The 25,994-nt window shown below is 44.1% G+C and overlaps 1 protein-coding gene across 2 annotated transcripts in view; it reads left to right on the top strand.

The window, feature by feature from the left end:
- Positions 1–1,849: 1,849 nt before the first annotated feature.
- DENND5B (DENN domain containing 5B) overlaps positions 1,850–25,994 on the top strand; it is a 119,458-nt gene continuing 95,313 nt past the window's right edge. The window contains exon 1 of one of the 2 annotated variants that reach the window (XM_082059071.1): positions 1,850–2,121. In XM_082059071.1, coding sequence (XP_081915197.1) covers positions 2,010–2,121 — 112 coding nt within the window. In that variant the 5' untranslated portion in view covers positions 1,850–2,009. Of the gene's footprint in view, positions 2,122–10,333; positions 10,355–25,994 lie in introns of those variants that run through there. The other variant, XM_082059072.1, reaches the window with a different exon arrangement.

Genomic DNA, 25,994 nt, shown 5'->3' with positions numbered 1-25,994 from the left:
CTAGAACTGCCTGCTGCCCAAGAAATAAAGGTCAGGACCATTGTGTTACATTTTATGTTAATCTTGGAAGCAATCTTAACTCATACATCCTTTAGAGAGACTAGTAAAGTTTCTACCTTGGACTGCCTGGAGACACCCACGCAATCGGGCCTCCAAGAGAGAAGCCTACAGCAAGAGTACAAGATGGTATTTCTTCACAGTAAGAGCAATTAGTTTTAAATGAGAGTCAGAGACTGACTTCTCATCTGACCTAGAGCTGAATAAGCAAACACATACAAGTTAATAAACAAACCAAACTAAATAAAATAACCTAGCTCTAAGTGCAAAGTCGAAAAAATAACTGGTCTTCTGGCAAACTCCTATGTGGATCTAGCAAGGTTCAGCTTGATATACTGAGTGCTGCAACCACCAGAATCAGTGACTGTGATAGAAGACTCACTGGGATATAATGGGAAGTGAGGAAATGGGTTTAGCTCTTGCCTGGTCTCAGTAGAGCACTGTAGGAAGCTGAGAAGTAAAAGGGCATACATCTTCTTAATTCAAAGGGAAAAAGAGAGAGATATGCTGGTCTGGATTGCCTCCAGGTAGGAAGGAACAGTTGTTCCACGTTCGTCCATAAAACGACCCATGCTGGATGAAATACCAAGTTCATTGCAGGCATTTCATTATCAAAGAAGCTTGTTCAAGAAGAAAAAAGGTACATCATAGGGAAAAAAAGAAAAAAAATAAAAGTCTGACGCTGCTGAGAGATAAATGAAAGAGGTCATAAGAGTCGACAGTAAGCAAAGGATGCGACTGTAATTATTACAGACTGCATGGACCAAGACTAGTAAACAGATAAACCCAGAAGGATCAAAGTGCATACTGAATTCTACAAACAACCTCCTTAAAATATACAGATGGCAGAGTTATCTGACATAAGCAGGGATCTCATCGGTTTGGAGAAAAAAAAATCTCAGAACTTCAAAAGCATCATCTCTGTCCCTTTAAAAGTAGGTGGCACTCCCGAGCGGATCTGCCAGCACTTTGGCATCGGGTAATAATAACGGGAGGGTTTTTAGAAACGGGGATTAAAACAATACTGTGTGTTTTGTTTGTTTGTTTGTTTCCTGGACGCAACAGAATGGTTATAAAATCTTAAGTAAGCTGGGAATTAATAAACTTTTTAGATTTTGCTTTGAAACAGAGCGCGTGTGGCAAAGAAACAGTTCTCCGTCCCAGAAGTTAACGTAACGTGTAAATCCAGCACGGCGCAGTGATGGAGACCACACAAAAGCCAGCCATCACCCCCGCTTCCCCTGTCAGCAGACCCTCACTGGGGTAGGTTTGTTGTCGTTGTTTCGACATTCGGGTCAGGAGAAGAAAAAGCCATTTCTCCCCGCAGGATTCCCGCAGAAAACGCTCAGCGCAGCCCGGGCGCTGGCTGATGCTCGGCCAGTTCTGGCTGTGGCGCTTCGGGCGCTGCCTCCTAGTGGGGGGAGCAACATCTCCGATAGTAAGCGGCATCATCCCCTCTTTTATTTAAACAAAAGCCAGCCTCCTCTGCTCACACCTCGGAGACGAGGGGGAGAGCTTCAATCATCACACATCCCGAGGATTGTGCAAAAAACGTGCGGCGAAGCCGCCCAGGGCTTTCCCGCATCCCTCCCACCCAAAACGCCGATAAGGGCCGGAAATGTCTCGCTAAAGCCCCGGAGCGGGAGGAGCGGAGCGAACCAAAGGAGGCGCCGCCGCGACCGCCCAGGGTTTAAATGCCCCGCGGGGGCGGGCTGGCAGTGCGGTACCGCCCGCTCCGCTCCCTCCGCCCCGCTCAGCTGACAGTGGGGCCGCTCGGTGCCCGCCCGCCGGAGCCGTCGCCGCTCGGTGCCCGCCGGAGCCGCTCGGTGCCCGCCCGCCCGCCGCGGCCTGCGCGCTCCCGCCGGGGATGGGTGCCGGCGCGCCGTGACCGTCCCGCGGGCGCGCCCCCGCGCAGAGCCGCGCTACCGCAGGGAGCCGCCGCCGCCGGCGGGATGAGCGGGAGCGGCGCCCCCGGGCCCGGCGCGGCGCCCTGTCGCTTCGCCCACTACTTCGTGCTGTGCGGCATCGACGCGGAGAGCGGGCTGGAGCCCGACGAGCTGGCAGGTGAGCGCTGCCGCCGGGGCCGGGCGCGCCGCGGAGGCCTCGCCCGCAACCGCACCGCTGCGGCTCGCCGCGGCCCGGTGGGCTTTTGGGATCCGCTGCTTCAAAATGTCTGCCCCCCCAACCCCGAGGAGGGGGAGAAGCGAAGCGGGGGGGTCGCCCCGCCGGCAGAAACCGCAGGGAGGGAGCAACTTTGAAGGCTAGCGCATCCGCGGGAGAGCTGGTGCAGCATCCCCGGAAGGCAGCTCCCGCGGGGGGCGTTTGTCTGTCGGCCGCCGGGATGCGCCCTCCCCCGCCGGCCGGGCTCCGCCGTTGGCCCTGGTCCCTAATGGTGGAAGGGGAAAGTCAGCCCTGGGCGGGAGGGTGCAGCGGCTCTGCCGCGGCCAGCGGGGTGCGATTAACGGGAGAAGGGTACGGTGGGTTACAGAATTGAGGGGAGCGGAATGATCGGGCTTTCTGTCGGGGCAGTTGCATTTTCATCTCTATTTGCACTAGAAAGGGCGGGGGGGGTGGTGGGGAATCTGAGAAGAATGGAATAAATTAGTGGAATCGAATCTTTAATTATGTTGCTTCATTCATATCTTATGTCTATTCGGAAATAGTCTTTCTGCATCCTTCGTTCTTTCTCCATCCCCAAGAATGTTACAGAATCAAAGAGTGAAATGCATTTTCAAAAATATTTCTTTTTGGAGAGTTTATGACTGGGTTTGAGCTGATGATGTTGGGAAAAGGCAGTATTCCTTCCCAAACGTCCGTTGTGTTCAAATAAAAGGAGCTGTTTGTCAGTTTTTACACAGAAAATTAGCTTCCATGCTATTGAGCCCTGTTATTAAAGATTTTCTCTCTGAGTTGAGTGAGAAAGCCCTTAAGTGCTTATGTTTCACCGTTTGTATGTGTTTACACAGCAAATGAATGGGCTGTGAATGAAATTGAAGGCAGCTGTAGCTGTCACAGTGCGCACCTCTGCCAGGTGATGGGATCCTGGCGAGGTTTCCACTGCTGTCGTGTCAGGAAGTACCTCACCTTCCTGTTGTGTAAGAGAGAGACTTGATGATCTACATCACTGATCAATGTACCCTGGTTGAAGTTCATATTTTTGTAACCTGTAAGAAGGGTGGATGCACGCACCTGACGTTCCAAGGAGCTTTATCTTAATGCGGGGTGCCTAGATCTTTTCACTTTGCAGTGAGCACACTCTGGAGGTAGCCCTAGGATCTCCAAGCTGAAGTATTAGCCAAACGTGCTTTAACCTCTGTTTGCTTTTTAAAGTGTACTGGTGACCGCAATTGTGTCTTTTCAGTTTTGCTGCTTTTAGTAGAAAACTCCTGGCTCGTGACCCATCTCTCAGCTGATGGTGTACAGAGTTGGATTTGCATAGTATGACCTCTTGGGGTTTCAGCTTCTTAAACTTTGAGTCATCTCAAATTCTTCTATCTGAAAAGAAACTATTTTTAAAACGTAGAGCGCACCCATCACAGGCTGGCAGGCTCTGCCTTCCCTGATGAGTACCCAGACTTTCAGCTTGTCTTTTGCTCATTTCTGCTCCGTTTCCCAGTGAGATGCACAGGCGTGTTCTTGGAGTGCTGCTCAAGGACAGGCTGAGTGCAGTGGGTTTGTGCCGTGTAGTAGCTCAGCTACCAGGGCTCCACTTTCATGGTCATTCAGTAGGTTTAGTTGAACTGCCCCAGCAACATTAAGCATATGTCAAAGCTAAAGCAAGTTTCCCTCTTTGTTTTTCTGTAAAACAAAGACATTTTGGCACATGTGTGATATGTCCACTTATAAAAATCAATGCAACCATGAATCATTTCAAAGAGAAATTACCGCAAGTAGTTGTTTTTAAAGCAACTGGGGCTTCTTTTATTTTCTCCCTCCCCTCCAATTGGAAATCACAAGTCGAAATGTCTACTGTAACTCATTTAAACTAGGCGAGGTCTAGCAGTATGGCTTAAACATACAAAAATTTTTGGTAATGCCAGTTTGGGAGGCAACCTAGGAGGGTTGGGATATGGTAGAGGAAGAAGTGGAGTAACAGAAATATGATGAGACTTAATATTGCCTCTGAGCAATGTTATATTTTTAGGGACTCGTGACAAGAGCTTTCTGCTATCAGCTGGGAGCTCAGCAGTTGGAAATGTTAGAGAAGAACAGGGAGTGCTGCGAGCTACAAATATAATGCAGCCGCGGAAAAATTAACTCTCCTTTTAGACGGAGCTGAGAAAACATTTCTGCTAAAGCTTGGGGGGTGTTAATGTCACTGTAGGCAAACAGTAGTGAGATCTCATCTGGAAATCTGTGTTAACAGTTTTCAAAAACCAAGTTACCAGGGTTGAATTCACAACCAAACAGGTGGGGAGAAAGAAACTCATGGAAACAGAAGTCTATTGTGTCACAGAAAACTCACAAATTAAAGTTATTTCTTCCTAAAAATGCACTTACAACATTTTGTAGAAATAAATGGTCCTGTTTTTTCCAGTATTGAATTATGTAGCTGTGATAGCTTCCCATGCTGCTAGCCTCGTGCTTTAAGAGCTTGTTGAGGTAAGTCACGGCGTCAATGAAAAGTTGCTGTGACTTAAGCTGCCGCACAGATCATCCCCAATTTAGCAAAAAAGTAATTAAGAACCTGCTTATCTGCAGACCTGTGAGTCCCTTAGCAGCTGGTGTACACAAAGTGCCTTGCTCAAGCCAGGTCTGGCTGAACGGAGCTTTGCTAGGGCTGAGCAGGAGGAGACAAGAGAAGCAATTCTGCCAGCCCGGGGCCTCTCTTGTGAACAGAGAAGCAGAAGTTGAAAAATCCTAGAGGGATTTTTGGTTTCCAGATAGTTACTGGCGATAAGCTGAGGCACAGATGCCTCACCAGGGTGTGTGGTGAGTCTTCTCCAGTGTCATTTGGAGCTCCCCAGCCTGCGACCTCCCTTTGGTGGGGACAACCGGGCACCCATCCCAGGTGAATGCTTTCCTTGCCTGATGGGTTTAAACCCAAAATCTCTTTCCACACAAACCCTCTGCAGTTAAAAAACAAACCAACCAAACAAAAAAACCTCAACAACTGAAAAAAAACCCCACGAAACAGTAACAAAAAAACTGCAAACCAATATCAACCAAACCAAAAAAACACAAAAGCCCCTCATCTACTCCATCAGGCATGAAGTGAAATGAACTAAGTTTTTAATTGGATGTTTTCACAAAATTAAATGAAACAACATGAAGCTTTTAAAGTTGTGTGAGGTCTTGACGTTCTTTTAGGCAAGAGTGACTTTCTTCATTGTTCTTGTTCCTGTGGATGCTCGGTGCTTAAAATAAATTTGGTAGATGAGAATTTGCCACTATGCAAATGGTTCATGTTGCTTTTTCCTTTGCCTGGGTACTATTTTCTGGTACAGATTTTCCTGAGCAAATTACTCCACATCTGGCTTTTCAAATGGATTAATTTTAGGTTTTAAAGCAAATTAATTTTGAAAAGTAAAAAGCTGTTTACTTATTGTTCAACTTGGTGGTGTATCCAGGCACACAGCGAAGTGGTGTATTGGATTCTAATGCTATCAAAACACTTGTGGCACAATCACAAAGCTCTCAGTGAATGATGGAAGAAAGAAGTCTTTCTAGGGACTTGAGGGAGGAAGTGAAGCTATCTAAGGACTTCTTGGCAATTAATAGTTGGAGAGGTCAGAAAATAAAAGCAGGATATTTGATGTGAAATATCTTGAAAAACTTGAAAAATTCAGTATTGGTTTCTGTGCCCAGTTGAACTGCACTAAAATAGGGTGAAGGCAGCTTTTCTTTCATGTTCATGGCTGATAGAAAATACCATGCAGTTCACTTTCGTCTTCATGCCTACATCTTTCAGGTAAAGCTGTTTTGAGACTATCAGCCTTGGAATTGCATATGTTTAAATGGGCTTGTTACAGTAAATATTTAACATCAGCTTAAACAAAAAGGTGTAATCATTCATTAATTGCATATTTTGTCGTATTATATGAACTTTAAGTGTGTCTGCAAGGCACAAATTTTTTCTGGCTGTAGCGGCTTTTACATTTTACTTTGAGAGCATATTAGATTTTGTAGTATCTTTTTACAGAGTGTCACAAACTAGAATTTAGAAAAATCCAAAATACCTATGTGTCAGTTAATAAGAAAGCTAAATATCTTTTATTGGGGAAGTAATTTAGTGCTCTGGAAGAAAGGAGAGAGCGAACTACAGATGGGTGTTTTGTTCCCAAGTGGAAGTGACCTCATCACTCTCTATAACTACCTGAAGGGAAGTTATAGCCAGGTGGGGATTGATCTCTTCTCCCAGGCAGTTAGCAATAGGACAAGGGGGCATGGGCTTAAACTCTGCCAGGGGAAAATTAGGCTGGATATTATAAATTCTTTACAGAGAGAGTGGTCAGGCATTGGAATGGCCTGCCCAGGGAGGTGGTGGACTGACTCACTGTCCCTGGAGGTTTTTAAACTGAGATTGGACATGGCACTTAGTGCCATGATCTAGTCAATGGACTGGAGTTGGACCAAGGGTTGGACTTGATGATGTCTGAGGTCTTTTCCAGCCCAGTCAATTCTGAGATTCTGTGACAGTTCTGTTCCATTGAGGATGCTGTTGCTGGTGCAGTTTGGAGGTAGAGAGGATGAAGTAAGCCAGCATGAGAACTGGGCTCTGAAGGACCCTGTTGGATGATGCCTTCTGCATCTCTGAATGTGAATGTCAGTGGAGTTGTGGTAGCCCTCTTACTGTGTGAAATGAAGAGTTTTATAGCTTCTTTCCACACATAACCATAAAAATATTACCTCAGGGCTATGCTTACAGTGAGGACATGTTTCAGTTATTGTATCTTGTCTAGCAACTTATTTTGCACTGTCTAGTTCTGGCCATTGCATAAAGATTCACTATCTTATTGTCCTGGTTCAGTGTATACTTCAAAGCTGTAGAGAGCTTCACTACAACCACTGAAGCTGAGAATGCTTTTACTGGTCATGCTCACTGGAAATGTTGAGTCTCTTGGGGAAGATAAACACTACTTCTCCCTTATGCTGTTTCCCTACAGATATTGGTAATTAATTTCCCCTCAGTTAAATGCTAGTTCAGTTCATAATGTTGAAAACCAAACAGGTTGTATTGCAATCTGGCTAACTGATTTTTGTCTAGTAGGCTCTTATTTTTAGAAAGCTAAAGGACTTTTTTTGTCCTTGTGTGAGCTTGGCACCTGCGCGCTCACGCCTTGCAGAGCATCCCTGCGGCCCATGCGGTTTCTCTATTGCAGTTTTCCATCCCGGTTCCTTCGTGCCAAGTCACCCTGCAGTGCCAGATAACTTGCTGGTATTGCTACAGCAATACAACTTCTCATGTACATGTCTTTTTCTGAAAATAAGTAATTGGGTTTTTTCCTGGTTTACTGGAAATAGACTGAGAAATTTCCCTTTACCAAGGAATATCTGAGCAGTTGCAGTTCCTGTTCATGACTTACGCAGTTGTCACAAATGAAAAGTGGGCTACGGGAGTTTTGCTTTTCATTTTTAAGTACAGTCCAGAGTTGCATAAAGGATTTTTGGAGGGATTGCCCAGGTTAAGTAATCTGGATGTGGATGAGAGTGGAGGAGAAGACAGCTTGTGCTGTACAACTTAACAAAACTTAACTTGTTCCTCAGGAGCAGTTGTAGTAGATTGCTGAGGTTTTCTGATAATTATAGGGCTTGTGGGATGGATGGGACTCAAGCATTTCTCCCGCTTAAGAGGCGATGCTTAAATGCAGTGCTAAATCTTCTGACTTTATGGCTGGAATAAGGAAGTCTCATGGATGAGGGACTGGATGGAGCAGTTGGCTTATTATTGAAGTAACTTGGGTTTTTTTGTAACTTGTCATAATAAACAAGGAAACACTGGGTATACATTTTGGAAACCTGTTCGATAAAAATCTAAGCCGGGTTAATATTTTGTTCATGTGAAAACAAATATTTTGATCTTGATCTGCGTAGGTAATGAGCAGCTGTTATAGTTAAAGGGAGTCTGGAGATCATCTCCGCTTCTGTGCCACCTCAGCTTGATGCTGAAATGGAAATAATGTTTCTGCTCTCTTGTACGTCTTTAAAGCTGGTGGCGTGGACAATTGCTGTAATCGTTTCTTCTTAAACTTGTTTGTTTGTTTTTTTGCTACTGGAGAAAGACAGAACTGCATTGTGACACCACACAGACTTTAAAAAATGGATTTCTGAATTATAAATTAAAGACTTAGCTGCTGTAGGAGGATTTCTGCAGCCAAAGGAAGCAGTGCTTTTTTATAAAGAATTGTCAATATTATTGACAAGTATAATCTCCATTTATAATAACTTTTAATAAGGACTGACTGTCTTGCTTACTCGGGTAACAGACCATTTGTGGAATTCCTAATGGTCGTGACGTATTATGCTTTAGTAATAGCATTTTCATTCTCTGTGCCAGAGAGACATTGGATTTAAATGCTCCCCCAACCCTGATGTGACTATTCTTTTATATGTCTGCCCTCATCTAAGTTTTTATACTGTATTCCTTTGAAAATAAGGCATTTATTTGCTTGGAAAAAAAGTCATTATTTGTATCAATAGCGCTGACTCACCAATGCTAAACCAAAGATAATTTCTTGTACTTTTTTGCTAGATAAGCTGCTGTTTTAATTTCCAAGTAGAAAGACTAAAACCTTTTGCACTCTCAGAGGCTGTTTAGCTGCCAGCAGCAGTTGTTGCAGTAGCACAGAGGAAGGTGTGACCATGTACATGAGGGTTTGTTTTAGGGAAAATTCTAGTAACTGATCTGTTAATATTGGGGTATGTAGCTTTTTTTTTTTTTCTTCACATAGTGTAAACCTCAGTAGTAATCAAATTGCTGGCAGGCGGGCTGGCTGAGCTGCTGTCCTTCATAAGAACGACCTAAATCCAACTCTAATCTTGTCCCTGAGCATCAGCCTGAAGTCACAGCCAGTCTCACCCTGATGGCTTAGTGATGCGGTGGCTGGGGAGCACTGGGGTCCCTGGGGCTGCAGCTATGTGCCTTGGTCAAAGAGCACTGAAAGGCAAACTTGCACGCGTCTTACTTAAAAGGGGCCTATAAGAAAGATGGGGACAGACTTTTCAGCAGGGCTGGTTGCGATAGGACAAGGGTAATGGTTTTAAACTAAAGAGGGGAGATTCAGGTTAGACATGAGGAAGACATTTTTTTACTATGAGGGTGGCCCAGGTTGCCCAGAGAGGTGGTAGATGCCCCATCCCTGGAGACATTCAAGGCCGGGCTGGAGGGGGCTCTGAACAACCTGATCTAGTTGAAGATGTCCCTGCTCATGGCAGGGGGTTCCACTAGATGACCTTTGAAGGTCCCTTCCGACACAAACTATTCTGTGATGTCCTGGAGAGTGTGGCAATGCTGTATCAGGCCTTGTAATGGCTAGTTGTTGGTAGGAAGCATGAAATTACAGTTTTGAGCCTATGCTGAAGGTCTTTGTTGCCAGTGGAGAGGCTCCCTTGTCAGCATCCACCTCTGTGGTGGTCCTCACAGTGCTGGTGGAGAGTGAGATCTGGGGGAAGGGGATACCTACTCTTCTCAAAACGGGAAAGCAGAAACAGTGGATATGTCAGAATTGCCCAGGGCAGTGTGTGACTGGAGTATTGATTTCTCTGCTCAGCTGTTTGCCTGTGAAGCCTTTCCATCCTCTCTAGGGCAACCTACCAGCACTGCAGGAGCCGTGCCAGCTCCCTGACACTGTGCCCACAGCATTCCTCTGCCAGCATGGCGCTCGCTGTAGGAAAACCTCCAAAATAAGCTGGTTGAAATGCATGCAAGCCAGCAGGGCAAGGGTGTCAGGGCTCTCTTGCCTGGGTTCTTTCACCTGCTTGTCATGGGCTAATCAAGTTGTCCTCAATGCCAGCTCGTTCCTGAAACACGCCAGCAAACGTACAGCCTGCAAAGCCTTTGCGCAGGCTTGACGCTGGGTACGCGGCTGGCACGCTGCTCCCTGCTGCAGCTGCTGATGTGCTGCAATGAGGGTTGGAGTCAATGAGAAATGTGAATGAAGCAGGGAAAGGAAAAAAATAAACAGCATTTGGACTTCAATCCAGTTAATGGTGTGGTGCTTGGTTGGTTCTATTTGAGATCTGTAGGACCATTTACATATATGGGAAGAAGACCACGAGTAGCTTGTTCAGCCATCTCTTGTGCACATGGAGAGGAACTGTAACAGTCAATATATGAACCTTCATAAAGTTTTCAAGTGTAAGTAACTGACTTTTTTTAATCTACCTCTTGACCAGAAGTAGGAAATGTTACGTTGAGGAAAAACAAATTTGGTTAGGTAACAGTAGATGTTCTCTGTGTTATTTTGGTCACATGAGCGATATTGACAATCTCAAATGTAAACAGGAAAGAAATGATGATGGATCATCACAATAAAAGACACATACTGGGGAGATGACTGATGTGTGACAGACAGCTGAGGTGTCAGATACTAACATGGCTAGAAGAAGCTTCTGTTACAGTATGAAAGTACAAACAGCTCAGTTTTTGCTCCTTGCTTGGAGTCAAAGATAGTTTTACTTGGCTGTCTGATTATTATATCTTAGCTGAGAGCTTTCTCGTTAGGATGTCCTAGGCTTGATGAAGATGCCTGGCTGGAAATGTGAAGCCATGCTCCTTCAAGGTGAGGGGTTTTGCTTCTTCCTCCTTCTACATACCAACTCAATCCGTGAAAGATAATCTCAAAACACCCCAACAGATACTTAAAGAGTGAAATGGTAAGAGTATTCCCTTGCTAATAGATACTCCATGTAGAGCAGTCATGAAGGACTTCACTAGATCTCAGTGAGCAGCTTTGATTGATAGTACACAATTTAACTCTTAGTAGAATATAACATGGGGGAAAATGTCTGGGTTTGGATCTGCAAAGAAAACTTGTTCTCTCATGGGAGAATAACTTTCAGGATTTCATACAAAAATGTCAGCAGTCCTTGTTTTGTGTTCAGAGGCAGTGTCAGTCTTGGGGAGCAAGATTCCCCCTCTGCCCCCCACCTTGGAGCACAAACTTGGCTTTGCTTTACAGTCATCTTAGTCACAAAATTCCAACAACAGTTCTGGCACCTAGTAGCGTTTTTTAAATAAGCCGCATATCAAATGGAGTCAAATCATGTTTCAAAGCTGTGTGAGTGGTAGGTTGCACAGCATGAAAGCTAGAAGAATCCCCTGTCCACCCTCTTCTTGGTATTCTCTTGTCATGTTAAAGACTAACATGTGGAAGGGTAAGGGGGCTTAATCTGAAACACCATTCTGTCTAAACAGTAACAGGATTTAAAAAAAAAGGCGAAGCTCAACTGTCATGGATATGTAGTGGCTGGTGCTTTTCATGCATGACTGAAATTATTTGTATAAATTTGCATTTTCCCCCTGGCATCTAGATAAACCCATGCTCATTTCCATGCATAGCTATTTTCACATGCAAACTGGCATGCGGTGGCATGCGATGTAATGCAATATTACCTGTGTAAGCTGTAACTATAGATACAAGGAAAAAGCAAGTGTCGCTGTGGATGCCCCTTAGCTGGGGCTTCCCAGGTGGAAGGGGCACTTCCAGTGTCTTGTGACTGAATGACAAGAGGGCTGAGCTCTTTGTAAAGAAATTATGAAACCAAACACTTAGTTTCTCAATGAAATATTGATCAAATGGGCCGAGTGGTCTGCTTTGGACTGATTGACGTTTGAGGTGTAGCTGGAGCCCGCTGGGAGAGGAGGATGCTGTCATGGTCCACATAGGTACTTGTTACACTGACTTTAAATGTCTTGAGTTCTGGACCCCAAGTTCTCGCTGGCCTGGTGACTGTCTAGAGGGTCCAAGTCCCTGATTTAGGAGTCCCCCTCTCCTGCTTTTTGTCTGGGTTGCTGCTGAGATGAATCCAGTCAGATGATGCAAATACCTTCTGCTAGGCCCTCTGGTCTCCCGCCAGATGCTCAGGAAAGAGAATTGAGATTTATTTTTTCAGATTCAAACTATGAAGTATTTGAGCAAAGAATGCAATAATATGCAATTGAGTAAATATTTGGCTTTTCATTGCTGAGGGAGGGGAGGATTTGCTGATTAGTTAGTTATTCACACAGTACTATTTTTCCATCAGTATTCCCACTTGATATTATTGTTTGCTTTATGCTGTGTAACACTCTGACGTGAATTTAAAATGAAGAACAATTTTATGCTTAAAACAACATAGACATGTTAACATAGGCTTTGTCTCAGCTGTGATGCTGGCTGGTGTGGAGAGACGAAGGGCCGTTACGCAGTTTCTAGGATGGGACTTTTTGTAATGTAGATGTGCTTTTTCATTCTGGTTATTCTTCTAGTATAACAATTTGAAAATAGACAGCACCAAGTATTTGGGGCAGAATTCTCGCATTTTAGTTTAAAACAAAACAGAAGCAACAAAACACCCAAACCCCTAAAATTTTATGTAATCATATGAAGAAGAAATGGCTGGTTGTGACTCAGTGCATAAAACTGCCAGGCACTTTGTAAAACAGCTGATGGTGATGTACGCTCTGTCGAAGAGCTTTGAAGGGTGTATTCTGCTATAGGTTTTGCCTTGTAAACACTTCAAGAATGTGAAGGGCAGGAAGAATGGTACTACAGTCTCTCTAATGCACCTCTTTTTGGGTTGTTAACCTCTAATGTCTATGGTTATGTATCTGTTAAGGGAGAATATTTATCTCTGGAAGTCAGGAAAGCAGCTCTTCAGCCCAGCTGAATTAGGTGTTTAGCCTTTTCCCAAGATGATGCTATTCAAGATGAGTTTGTCTGACTAGCATTTGCAAATATGTTGACCCTGGCTTCAGTGTCTCATTCTGGCTTTGCTGTGATAGCAGATGTTGTTTGACTCTCTTAATTCAAGCAGGGATGTGTAGTCTAGTGTTTCTATCTCAAATTGAGGAATGACTAAGAACTAAAGAATCCCAGTGTAAGGAATGCTATTAAGTAATCATATTTATTTATGAAAAAATGAACATCTGCATAGGGCGAGGCAGCTGTAGCTGTGGTCTGCTGTCTTACTTAGCAAAGTGATGGCAGATGTTAACTTTAGCAGTAGCTGCTCTGGCTAATAACTTACTATAATTTCTATGCCTGTTTCTTTGTTTTCTTTCTTCTTGGAGCTGCGTGCAGGATGGTGAGTTGGGAGGGGAAAGAAAGAGCCCTGTTGAAAATTGCTCCATCTAATACACACATGAGGAAAAAAAATCACCACCAACAACAAAAAAAGAAACCATTTAGCTTAATGGGGGGTGAACTTCCCATGAAAACTCTGCCTTAATGAGCTCAGGCCCCTCAGCCCTGCTTTGTCCCGGTCAGCAGGTGAGAAAGAGCCGAGGTCCCCGGCTCGGGTGCCCTGGCTGTGACCCAGGGGCTCGGGGCCCCGATTAGTTCAGCTCTTGTGCTTTTGGCGGGAGTAAGAATGAGAAAACATCTTGTCTTGGGGCCTGGATGTATTCATGCTCCTTGCCTGCAGGTCTGTGCTAGTGCTGGAAAAGGCATTTGTTCAGGAGCTGAGGAAAAAAGGCACAGATTTAGGTCTTTCCTAAAGCTGAGAATTAATTGCCCGGAGCAACTATCGCAGTGAAATGTCCAAGATATCATACTTGATAGTGGTGAAGATCTGAAAACTATTTGCAATTCAACATCTGTCTTGGTTTTCAGTTATTGATTAGTATTTTGTCAGCACTTTGTGGCAGTGACTTCTGACTGTGTCCCAGCATCACTTGTGCACCGAACAGCCCAAAAGGGATGTTGACGCTAAGCAAGAGACCATCTGTGGTGTTAGTAGTGTAGTATTATCACACTTAACACTCAGGCTTGCATGATTGATAACCTGATCACACTAGACCTGTTTCCTTTATACAAAAAAAGTCAAAAAAATACACCACCCCCCAAAGAAAATAATAATAATAAAAAAATCTGTATCCTTATCTATCAACTCCTGAGCCCATAAGTCAATTTTGTCAGAGGTGAAACTGAAAAGATGTGGGATTTTTTGTGTGTGAAGTCCCTGCGGCTAGAGCAGAGATCCTCATTAACCTTCCAATCATACAAAGGCTGTGAGAAAAGCAACAGCACTTTGTAAAGCAAGAGAGGCCCCTCCACGCGGATACCCTGGCAGGCTGATTGGCAGCCTGGGATGTGAGTGGAGTGAGTGATGCATCCTGCCCATCTGGTGGGTCAGGGACTGAAGGGTGCTGAAGGGTAACCTGTGGTGCTGAGAAGGAAAGGAAGGTAAATGGGAGCTCACAGGCTCGTGTGAGCAAAAGGAGCTGCAGATGAGAGGACTGTGATTTCTGTCCTGGCGTCCTGTCGCAGAAATGCGAGTGCTTTTCACCTGTGCCTGTGAATCCATTCAGTTGTGTTAATGCCATCTTCCCTCATCTTTCCTTCTCGGCCTCAAAGGAAGATTATTTGTTAGGGGAAGCAATTCAGCTACAGCTCCTATGATGTGATAACAGGTGGTGGGAGCAAAGCTGTGTTTGGCAATAAATAGCAACGCAAGGATGGTTGGTTGCTGGTCCAAGCCCTTCCTCAGGGTCAATGAAAGGATGTAGGAGGTTGGTGGTGTTGGTGCTTTTGCATCCAATAGATGTATCTGTGCAAAAGGACTTATTTGTTTTTCAAAATGCACTGAGTGGGACATATGTGCTCGGGAAGGGGGTTCTCTACTTTTTTTTTTTCTCCTTAGTCTTTCTCCTTCCCACATTTAAAACAAATCAGCTTATCCTCATGCTTTATTGTTTTGAAGTTATTTTGACCTTTCTGATAATATTGTTAAGAACCAAGAACTGTATTCTGATCTATTAAAGTGCTAATGATGCATAAGGAGTCATAAAACCCTATTAAGTGCTTTACATTTTGAGTAACTCCAGTAAAAGGCACCGCAAGGGATGGCTAATCACTCTGCATTTATGAGTTGTCTTGGAAGTAAATGGCAATATTCAGCCGAATCTGTCCACCGAAACAGCCTAGAAGGAGATAGCATTGCGTTGCAGTGCAGTGGGAGGGTGGCAATCCACACTTGATTAACCTTCTCATACCAAAGTGGCATTGCTCCATGCTTCCAGCAAGCTTGTTAGAGATGAGTGCATTAATGGGCCCCTGGGTAACTGAAACTATGCTTGGGGAGTGCAGGGGGAAATTAGGATAAATGTTGCTGACTCAGTTTCTCTTTCTTAGATGACCTCTACATGTTTTTTTTCCAAGCAGTGCTTAAGTGATTCCATGTTAAAGTTAGCATTTTAAAATGCCTCTTGGCATCACTAACAGTCACAGAGCTGTTTTGTGTGGCTGGGTTATTTAAACCTTTTGTTTCCCTCAACTTCCTCCACCTGAAAAATGTTGTGTTCCTCAGATCCGAAAGACTGACTCTTGGTTAGTCACTGTTACACTATGCTGAGTTTCACTATGTTAGACAGATGTTGGGGTCAAACCTCCTTCGGGGCTGGACAAGTGGTCTTCTGAGCCATCTTCTTTTGAGTGGATACAATTAACTGGTTGGTAAAAGTGTGTAGAGGTCTCTGAGGGCCGACGATAATTTGCGGTCCAGAAAGTCTGGAAATTATTCTAGCCTTAAGAGAAACCAATTCAGGAGGCTGCTTAGCTTTTGCAGGGTTGATTGTCTTTTATTTTCACTTTCTGAGTATGTTTAATAAAAAGGGGATTGCAGCTAAATTTAAGCAAACTCTTGCATTCGAGACTTAAATTTCTGTTTTCCTTTCTTGCAGTGACTTAAAAATGTATTAGCAAGACAATTATTGGTAAGTAGTAGAATTTAAATGTATTACCTGGTTTATTTTTGTGGGAGGTCATCGGTTTCACAATACTGTATAAAACTGAAACCAAATCCTCCTGTCTGCAGCTGCAGTGTTAAATAGAGCATCATTGTCATGTGGTGAGCATGGCTGTCAAAACATTTCGGGCAAAGTGGGTAACATGAACAGTTCTTCTACGTTAAATATTTATAGAAGAAAATGCAAACTCAGAAGGCTGCCAGCAGACAGACGTACTGCTTAAAAACATTGTTGTGTTGGTGAGGGCACGAATCTTCACGGTGCAGCTTTAGAAGAAAACAGTGAGTTGTTTCTCCTTGCGCATGGGCTCAAGGGTGTACTTTTTCTCTACAGAAATATATATTCAAAGGAACTGGAAGTTTAAAACAACTCAAGAAAAACAATAGCTCTACATAAATGATTTGCAAGCCAGTGGCTCCTGAAATGAGCTTTCTCTTTGCCCACTGGTCTTCTGCTATAGCAGGCGTAGCAAAAGCCCAGCACAAGCGCTCTCTGGCATGCCCAGCCTCAAGGGCAGGCACATCTTTATTTCTGGTCCTCTGGTGCAAACAGGTGGTGAGCTACAAGCGGCGAGGTACTGAGGAGAAAACCGTGTAATTAAATCTGGCACCATAGTATAATAAATCTCCCTTGTACTCTTTAGCTTTCTAGACGCCTTTCAAGTGGCACACAATGGCTGTGATTAATGACTATAGTATTGTCTTAAATAATAAGCTTGAGCCTTCAGATAGGTGACATAATTTAGCTGTAATGAGCGTCAGCTTCATGTATTTGATCTCAGCGCTTTGAATTTCAGCGTCATTGTTGCCATGTCCTTGAGAGATTGTTTTATGCCAAAGAAAATCAGTAAAGGGGAGTGGGGGGTAATTCCTATGAGAGTGTGAAGAATCCAACCAATCTGTTGCTCTTGAAGACATTGACTTTTTTGTTGTATCTTGTTTTTAAATATTCAAGATAAAAGCAGTTGGATCATTCATAAACTGGACCTACTGTTATTGAGAGAGAGATTTTCTTTTCGACTAAAGTATTCCTTGCTGGGAGGTATCTGCTGACAGTACCAGTGATGGGTGTTTCCTTTTGTGTGTCAAGATGCACCAAATACCCATAGCAGGTAGAAGGCTTTTCGATCCTTTCCACACCACCGCCCCATCCATCACTTCCTCAGCAGGCTTCTGTTTTTCCTTCCCTTGACTGAAGGCAGCAGCTCTTTGATACGATCTCCCATTTCTTCACGTTTCTCTTTCCATTGCCTAGGTTCATATGACACAAGAGGCAAACAAAAACAAAAAACCAAACCACAACAAACATTATATTCTCTTCCCTGCAGCCACCTGTGAAGAGTTATACCCGTCTGTGTGCTGTGTATCTGTACTTTGGCAGAGCTGGGAAGGGGGGGGGCTGAGGACCTACAAAGCACATCAGACCTAATTATTCAGCTAGCAGAAGGGCCTTTCTTTCCTGCTTGGGATATTTGCTCTTGACTGTGTGGGTAGTTTGACTGACAACGTGTGCTGACTTCAAAGCCTTTGCAGAGCACCGTGTAAATGCTTCAAACCCAAATCCATCCTCCTTCGGGCAGCCTGGCCCAAGTGGGCAGCCCTGACCGCAGGGTTATGCAGGGCTCATGAACGAAGGGTAAACGCAGCCTCTCCCCTTTTGTCATTATTTTTTGTGGGGATGGGGGGAGGAAAGGATTTTAAATCCCTCACCATTTCCTATTTAAGTCCGACTCATTTTGTCTGGTTTAGCATTGTGGTAGAAAGAAACATAATGGATTTGCTAGGGTCAGTGCTTCACAATGTGACGGTTGATTTTGATGGGCAATAGGGCCTAGTTTGCCACTCCAGACAAAGGATTTGTAGGTCTTGCAGGCTGCCATCTGTTTCTAAAAGCAAGTTTTTGTGGAGAAGGGATGCAGTTTGCATGCTGAAAAAGTTGCGTGGTTTGGTTTGTTTTTTGAGAACTCCTGGGCCTTTGTATTTGAGTTCTTAATTTCAAAACTAAGCACAGTTTATTAATAGGAAGTCCCCTTTTGCCCTCCCCTGGGCACGCTGGCTGTCCAAATCTCATTAGTGATGGGTTGATGTCTTTTGAAATACTTGTATTTTAGAATACATGTACTCATCCCCCGCAAGTGTGTTCTATTCTACTCTCCAGCCCCCGCCCAAGCTCTCTGTAATGCAATATTTGGCTACATTCAGGTTGTTTGCGTTTATTATGATACATAAGCATATAAGGCGCAGATTGGAGAGAAACTAATGTTCAGCCTTCATTTGATTTTTCACTTGTGCCGAAGTTTTGTCTTGTGCTCTCTTGGAAACAACAGAAAAGAACAGCTGTTTGTACTCTGCCTCTATAATCCAGACTGCCAAGTTCAACTTTCTGCAGTGATTCCACTGCAGAGTCTCTTAAATAAAACAACCAGCCGACCTGTAGGGCTTAGACATGCTGACAAGTACGATCTATTTATGTGCCATGTGTTAACCTGACTGTTAATGGATTGTTTCTATGTTTAACTACTGGAGGTAGCACAGAGCTGCGCAATCCAGGTCTGGAGGGCAGGAAAACATCCTGCTGCAGGGCTTAGCAAAAAAAAAATGGGTAAAGCCTCTGCAGTTTTCTTTCCAGCTGGAGACGAGCAGGACTTCCAGCACTGATAAAGAGGTACTGGCTTGCAATCCTGTCCTGCTCATTTATCTAGGCAGTTGCTCTGATGGTGCAAAATGGGGGGAGAGGGTTGATCTGGTCCTTTCTAATGCTCTTATGGTTCATTTTTTCATTTTTAAGGGAAATGACTGTGGCTGCTGTAGCTGTGCAGGTACACACGTGCATCACTGGATGTGGGGCTGGAAGCGCAATGCTCCCCTCATTGTGGCAAGTGAGTTAATACACTACCTATGAATGTCATGTTAAAAGTGTGGTGGCAGCTACGAGACTGGCATCTTCCACTCACCCACAAACACAAAAGCCCCCGTGTACTGTGCCAGAAAAGCCTGCCTCTGTAGCCATCCTGGGTACCTTGGCACCCTCCTGTGAGGCAGCGTTTGCCACCAGAACTTGTTCTTTGTTTCTGCCGGTTGCCAGCCACTAGCAGAAAGCTGGTGAGCCACGTGGGGACTCATGCTCTCATTGCTGGAGTGCCATATTTTTGGCCATTCCTTGAATTAACCTTTTCTCCAGACTTGCTCCCAGCCCCGGTGAGCAGCATGTGCTGGGGGCTGGTGTGAGAGAGGGAGCTGCCTGCCCTGCCTGTCACAGGGAAGATGGAGACACAGCAATCAGATGCCGAGCAGCAGAACCAGGTCCTATTCCCTGCCCCAGCTTTCCTCGCAGCTCTGTGCCTGAGCCTGTGCTGCTTGAGCAAGGAGGGATTTTCTTCTGTGCAGGCAGCTGTGAGGAGAAGCAGCTATTTTTTTGAGGGAATTAAATGAATAAAATGACCGCCTTTGATGTGGCAGCCTGGTTGTATACCAAGCTCTCTGTTGCCAGACGTGGTAGCCAGGATTTCCTCTGAAGTCCACTAATGGCTCCTGAGACGCAGCCCCTGACACCCTGCAGAAACTACACCAGTGGTGTGGTCTTAACAAGGTCAATTCTTCCACCTTTTTCTCAGCCTCCATATTCAATCTTCTTCAGACTTCATCTTGAGATTAAGACATCATCTATCTTCCTTGGAAATCCCATCCTTAAATATGGTAGGAAAGTTTTTGTCAGAGGTGGTTCTGCAGCTGGTGTGGAGCACCAGTACTGAGGGAAGGTTGCTTGCAGCAGAAGTCCATATCTTGCTTCTGAGATCTTCAAGGTCCAAAGGGCATAAGCCTGGAAACATTCCAGATAAATATGTAGGCACGAGAGAAGTGGCATTCCTGTTCAATGGGGTTAACTTAAATGACAGTGTACTCAACTCTTAAAAAAAGACCGGAGCTCCATATGTAGTAGGCAGTCTAATTGCAGGCTGCTCCTACTAATATGGGTTCCTAGGTGCTTTACCTGGCCATTTCGTGGAGTTTAAATATCTTGCCAAGATAAGGCTTGTCAGGTCCTGCCATGTCAAATACCAGCACTTATATGGGACCCTTGGAAATGTACTTGAGGAAGCCCACCATTTTCATGCAGTTAACTTTAAATTACCAAAGCTGAGAATCTCTTGGTTCTACAGGCTGACACAACAAGCTTCACCAAAGTGTCTTCATTAGCTTAAGGGAGCAGATTAAAATCAAAAGGGTTTTGTTTAAGAAAAGTTCTCATAATGGGATGCAGTAGCCAATGATGATAAATCAGTTACTTCCAGGTGTCTGTGTTATCAGTGCATTTAAAATGAGTGAGTTTAAGAAGCCAACATGCTCGTTGTGGTCTGTTTGTGATCTCCAGGCTATTGGCAATGTGTATATATGATGCTCCTTGGAAGCTACTGAACTTGCTACAGTGATAGCTGTATGATCCTCTGTGTCTTCTGTTTCTGTGTGGTCTTTGTATCTTCTACACCTTCAAAATAAAAGGCAGGTGGGAAGTGATACTTAAGAGAACAAAAATGGTGGAAACATTATTCATGGAAACAGCAGCTGATTTAGTTGGTTTAGCCAAAGAAGCTTTGGCTCTATCAGGTAAGAACTTTTCTGCTCTACTTAATAGAATTTGCCAAGCTGGAACAAGCCCTGACATAGCAGTTTCAGCCCCTGCCTTTGCTAGTCAGCAGCATTCAAAGCTGCAGAGAGGTGAAGGAAAATGCTGAGCCAATGCTGCGTGAACTGGAGAGGCAGCCCTGAAATGCCTTCTTGACCCGGTGGTGACGGTGGGTCATTTCCTTCTCCTAAGTCAGTCTGGGACATTTGGGCATGTGTCCAATGCACAAAAATGAGTTGCCTACAGCAGGCAGCATGGGTTGCCACCATAAGGATTTTTGTCCTTGCAGAGTGTGTGTAGTTGGTGCCATCCAGGCAGGTGCCTGTACAGGCTGTGCTCTGGAGGATGCATCTCATCTGATCAAGCCTTTATGGAGAAGGAAAACTGGGATTACTTGGGAGCCGTGAGAGGAAGCCAAGAGTTTTCACATCCCATTACACAGGAGCATCATTTGTGTCTGCAAGAATAAGGGTATAGTAAGGGAGCCTAAATTCTGAATTTTAATCCTGGTGTGGCATTGACTGTAGGTTCTGAGGTCCTTTATGTTCTGTCTTTCCTGCAGTCTACTGGAAAAAATGTGTTATTTGTACAGGGCACTGAAAGTGTTGGCTGTGTAAAAAGCTGCAGTTATTTAAGTGTACAGAGGGATGGTTCTGAACCATTCCAGCCCGCCTAGTGGGATAGCAAGGGACTAACATCCTGCCAAATCAGTTGTTGCTTTAATTGGGAAGGGGAGGAGCGGTGTGCAAATGAATGCCTGCCATTTGAGTTAATTTGGAGCTGTGGATGTACGAGCTGCTGTTTTTGTTTGATAAACTTGATAAACCTCATCTGCTGTAGCAGTGATTTCAATTGGAGGAAGATAAATTGAGGTGGAGAAGGAAATTGGAGGGCACAGGCTCAAGCCTGAGCAGGAACGTGGTTTTGATAACCTTGTAAAATGCATCTTGCTTTGGTTTGGGGTGAATGCCAACTCTTCAAAGTTTTTAACGTAAAAAGGTAGAGACCTCGAGTTCTTCAGGTATATTTGAATATAATATTCAAATGTATTTGAGGTGCCTCTGAGAAGTGAGACCAATTTCAACCAACAGACCAAGACAGAAGACTATAACTTTGTTGTGAAAATAGGCAGGCTTGCTGTTGGGTTTGTGTTCTTAGTCCTAGAATGAGAGCTTTGTTTGTCCTATCCAAAACATAGGTTAGTAAAATGTGCCAACTAAAAGAAGGAATCTAATACAGTCAGGGGAAGCAGAGTGTAGTTTATCTGTGGGCATGGGTGTGCCTCAGTGGGTGTGTGAGATTCCTGCCCTGGATTAAGGGAGATTGTGCTTCTTTTGGACCTGGAGGAAATGACTATAAATGCAGTGAAGGGCTGAAGAATAGGGAGGCAGTGAACACATTTAAGATTATCTTTTGGGTTTGTTTTTTGTTTCATACACCACATTAAAATAGCCCAGATACAAAAGCTGAGTTTGAAAAAGCACACTAAAACTGGAATACAGACTGCTGAAATGTTGAGGTTGAAAAGTGTGCTAAAGCTGGAATACAGATTACTGTTTGGAAGAGGGAACTTGCAGGAATTTGTAGGGGAGGAGAAGTCTGTAAGCTAAGAAACAGGCAAAACCAATAAGACTTGATAGTCTTCCCAGGTTATAAGGGAAAAATATTATCACACAGAAGAGAGATTAGTTGGTGATGCTGCAAGTCTAATGGTTTTACGACACCATGAAAAATCCTTGAAGTAAAGATGCACAACCCTGGGAGGCTTTTCCTTCTCCAAATCAGTGGGGAAATGTGTGTACAAATCCATGTGTGGATCATGTTCTTCTCTTCCTTCACAGCCAAAGGGGCCCCAAATAACCCAAGTTGTTAGAAAATGGAGTTTCTGCTGGCTCACTGCTCTCTGTGACCCTTTTCCCCTCACTCGATGAGAATTCAGAGAAGTTTTCTGATAGTCCTAAATGAGAGATGACCTTGATGGCCAGCAGGTACAGCTTCAAGAAGAATCATGGAAACTTAATGACTTCATGTGTGTGTTTTTTCTACATCAGATCTGAGAATTAACTATAATAATCTTTCGCATGGGGTGTCCAGTCTGTGATCTGAGCAACGAAGTCAAATCCATTTGTTTTGTTTTAAATTTCATTTTGAAGCTGGCAGCCACTGTGTCTTCAGCCAAGGTGATGCTTTTCGATGCTGTACATGTGATTTCTGTCCCCACAGTGCAGGTACCACATAGTCCTGCGAGGTGATGAGTGGCTTCCGAAATGGGCTGCAAAAATCATCCTGCTGTTGTAGCAGTGGGTGAGGACCGAGTTAGGCATTTTGGTGTGGTGGTGGTGATGATGGTTACTGCAGCACTAGCAAGGCAGTGGCTGGGGGAAGAGGAGAGCTCATGATGAATTTTAGGGAGATGAAGGACTTGATCAGGACTGTCCTGTCTGGTGATGCTTAACTCCACAAACAGGCTTAGCTGAACTATCATGCTAAAAATCTCGTGGGTGGGAGCTTGAAGCAGATTTGGACAGTTCTCAAAGACCAGTCCATTCACTGATATCTGAAATTCTTTCCTTCAAAAACAATTTTCAATACAAGTATTCTTATTCTTCAATCTGACTCTTGTGTTGGAGTACTAACAAAAAGGAGAGGGTTATCTAAGGGCCTGTAAGTTTTTTCTTTGTTTTTTTTTCAAGAGGGAGTATGGTGTAAGAGGCCTCAGAGGACTTGCTCTGACGGAAGGAGATACCCTTTGGAAGAGTCCTCTGCTCTGCAAGCTTAATCTTTCTCCACAATACTTAACCTGTCTAGTAGGAGAAGTCTTACAACTCTTTGCCTTCTCGCATGTTGCTACATCTCCAAAGAAAAGTACTGTCCTTTTTGAAGCAATTTAAAGACTACTAAGCATAGTTGTTGCCATATGTTGTACTACTGGGTTAAATTTAGTTGGAAGGCTGAAAAAAAGAAACAGGTTGTCTCACCCAGGCAATCCCATATGTTGATTAAATAGCTTGAGCTGCAAGTGCTGTTCTGTGTCTATCTATCAGTGTCTGCCTAGATCGCCAATGGTTCAACCTAATGCCAAAGAGGATCCGGTGTGCTTTCTGTTACCTATTAATAGCAGATAACTTGTATATGGCGATTCCTGTTCTGGTCAGACGTACTGTCCATCTTGTCCAATAGCTGGTATATGCTGTTACTATGGAGTATTATTCATAGCCAGTGTCATAAAATAACTGTTCCTGAGGGGGCACATCTTCATGGTTCCCCTTTGGAAAGGTTGATTTACATGCTGAAATAGTAGGGAGCTCGTCTGTGTACACGTGCATCCTTCTGCTGAGCCCAGTGTGCTATGATGGACAGACGGGGTCAATGGCCAGTCAGCTTTTCATCCTCTACTGATACCAAAGGGAGTTTTTGTTTGTCTGTCTCCTGTGTGCCCGGAATTCTCTTCACGAACATCCCTAGCCTGGAAAGTAATTCTGGTGATGCCTGTATAACTCTGTTCAGTTTGCCTGAAGGATGGAGTTTATCCCCACCACAGTATTACATTTCTATTCCAACTTTTATCCTTATTTTGGAAAGTTGTTTAGTCAGTTGATGGGAGGGGGAGTCACAGCTTATCGAGACATGATATTTTTGGAAGTGAGAGAGAGGAGGTTGTAGTTATTTGGATTGCTTCCTTGAGGCTGCCAGATTGATTTTTCTGAAGACTGTACAAGTGCAGGCAGAACTAGTGTTTTTTAAGAACATGCTTACTTCTCTTTTACGCAATATTAAGAAACTCTTCCAGCGCAGGAAAGTACTGTGCCCATCCAGAAGTCCAAGAAATCACAGCACAAGTGCATTCATTGCCCCTGGAAAGAAGGTAGTGCACAATGCTGTTTTGGAAACCTGTCTCAAGTAGTGCAGAATCCTCTCAATGTGTGGTTACTCATGCTCAATGAGCCACAGTCCTTCAAACAGAAGCAGTAATATGAAGAAATAAAATATTAAGGAAATTGAAGTTCAGTGTCATCACCGTGTTAATCAAAACCACCCTGCTATTTAGCGCAAGAACTGCTGAAACAAAGTAATGGACTCATCAATATGGATTTCATTAATTTACAAATGATTCCATCAATACTTTGCTCTTTGATATATTCATTTTATCCAGTTCATTTGTTATGTAGCTGTTCTTTCCCACCACAGTCTCAGCATTCCGTATGAGGCAACTTGCTGTGGCAAGGCTCAGTTTTTCAGCATGTTTGCTCATTGCAGGTTTGCAAGTGAAGTATACAGGTTGTGGTGTATAGGCCTCAAGTTTGGGCTTGCCTATCAAGAATTCCTGGGAGAGCCCCAGGAATCCTTCTAGGAAGAGCAAAAGAGAGTTTCTAAGTCCATTTTAATTAAAGTTTTTATGTTTTGGTTGGCTGAGGGTTCAGCAGATCTGCACCTCTGAGCACGTGGGAAGCAGTGGCACAGGCTGACAGAAGAGGTTTGGGGGTGCTCCCCTCCCAAATCCTGCACTCAGGCTGCACACTCTTCCCTGCTGTCCTCTTCTTGCTCCTCTTGTCTAGGCAATATCCCTGAGGTGTCTGTCAAGAGGAGCAGTGATACTAAAACCTTCTATTCTTCAGATAGAGTTGATTTGCAGTATCTGTGGGGTTGAGGAATGTCAAAGTCCTCTTGCTAAAGCTCTCCTCACAAAGGGGGTGTTAAGTACGTCAACTATTTAAGGAGAGCTTAAGGTCCCGCTGTTGTGGTTACCTTCAAGAAATCTCATGTGTAAAAACCAGCCAACCAAAACCAACAACAACAAAAAAAACCACCACCACCACCAAAACAAAAAAAAAACCCCAGATGTTCACGCAACTTTCAGAGTTGTTATGGGTTGGACTGGATGCTGTGTGACTTCTGAGTAGCTGCTCCCGGACTAGTTGTTGTTGATGCAAAGATTAAGTATGAAATATAAGTTGATATATCATAAATGTTAGCCCATTCTCCATATTCCTAGGTCCTGTCACAACTTTGGTTTACAAGAACAAACCTTTTGATTGTATTGTGGGGTGGGTAGCAGCTTGAAGAGGCTGTGTGAAGGAGTCACTGCTTTGCTGTGTTTTGGAGAACTGCAGTGCCTGGCTGAATCAAAAACTTTTGCAGGTTGCATAAACCATTTGGTATGGAATGGCACGAAGTAATGAAGCGCATTGTGAAATATTAATGTAGAACTTAAAATCTTGCTTTAAATGCTTGTTAAACTTTAATTGCAACAAGCATGGTTTAGACACCTCATTAAAATGTTAAAACTTGATGTTCGGAGTGTGAGTTCAAGCAGGAGAAGATTATCCTGATTATCCTGAAATATGCATGCGAACAGGATTTCCCCTGCCCTTCTCCACCTTCAGAACAGCAGGGAGTAAGCATCAGAAAGTAAAGTATGACATTA

The sequence above is a fragment of the Streptopelia decaocto genome (genome assembly GCF_964273445.1).
Source record: "Streptopelia decaocto genome assembly, chromosome: 1".
In the NCBI taxonomy this organism is placed as follows: domain Eukaryota; kingdom Metazoa; phylum Chordata; class Aves; order Columbiformes; family Columbidae; genus Streptopelia; species Streptopelia decaocto.
The sequence above is the reverse complement of the archived record's forward strand: the minus strand, read 5'-3'. Positions and strand labels throughout refer to the sequence as shown.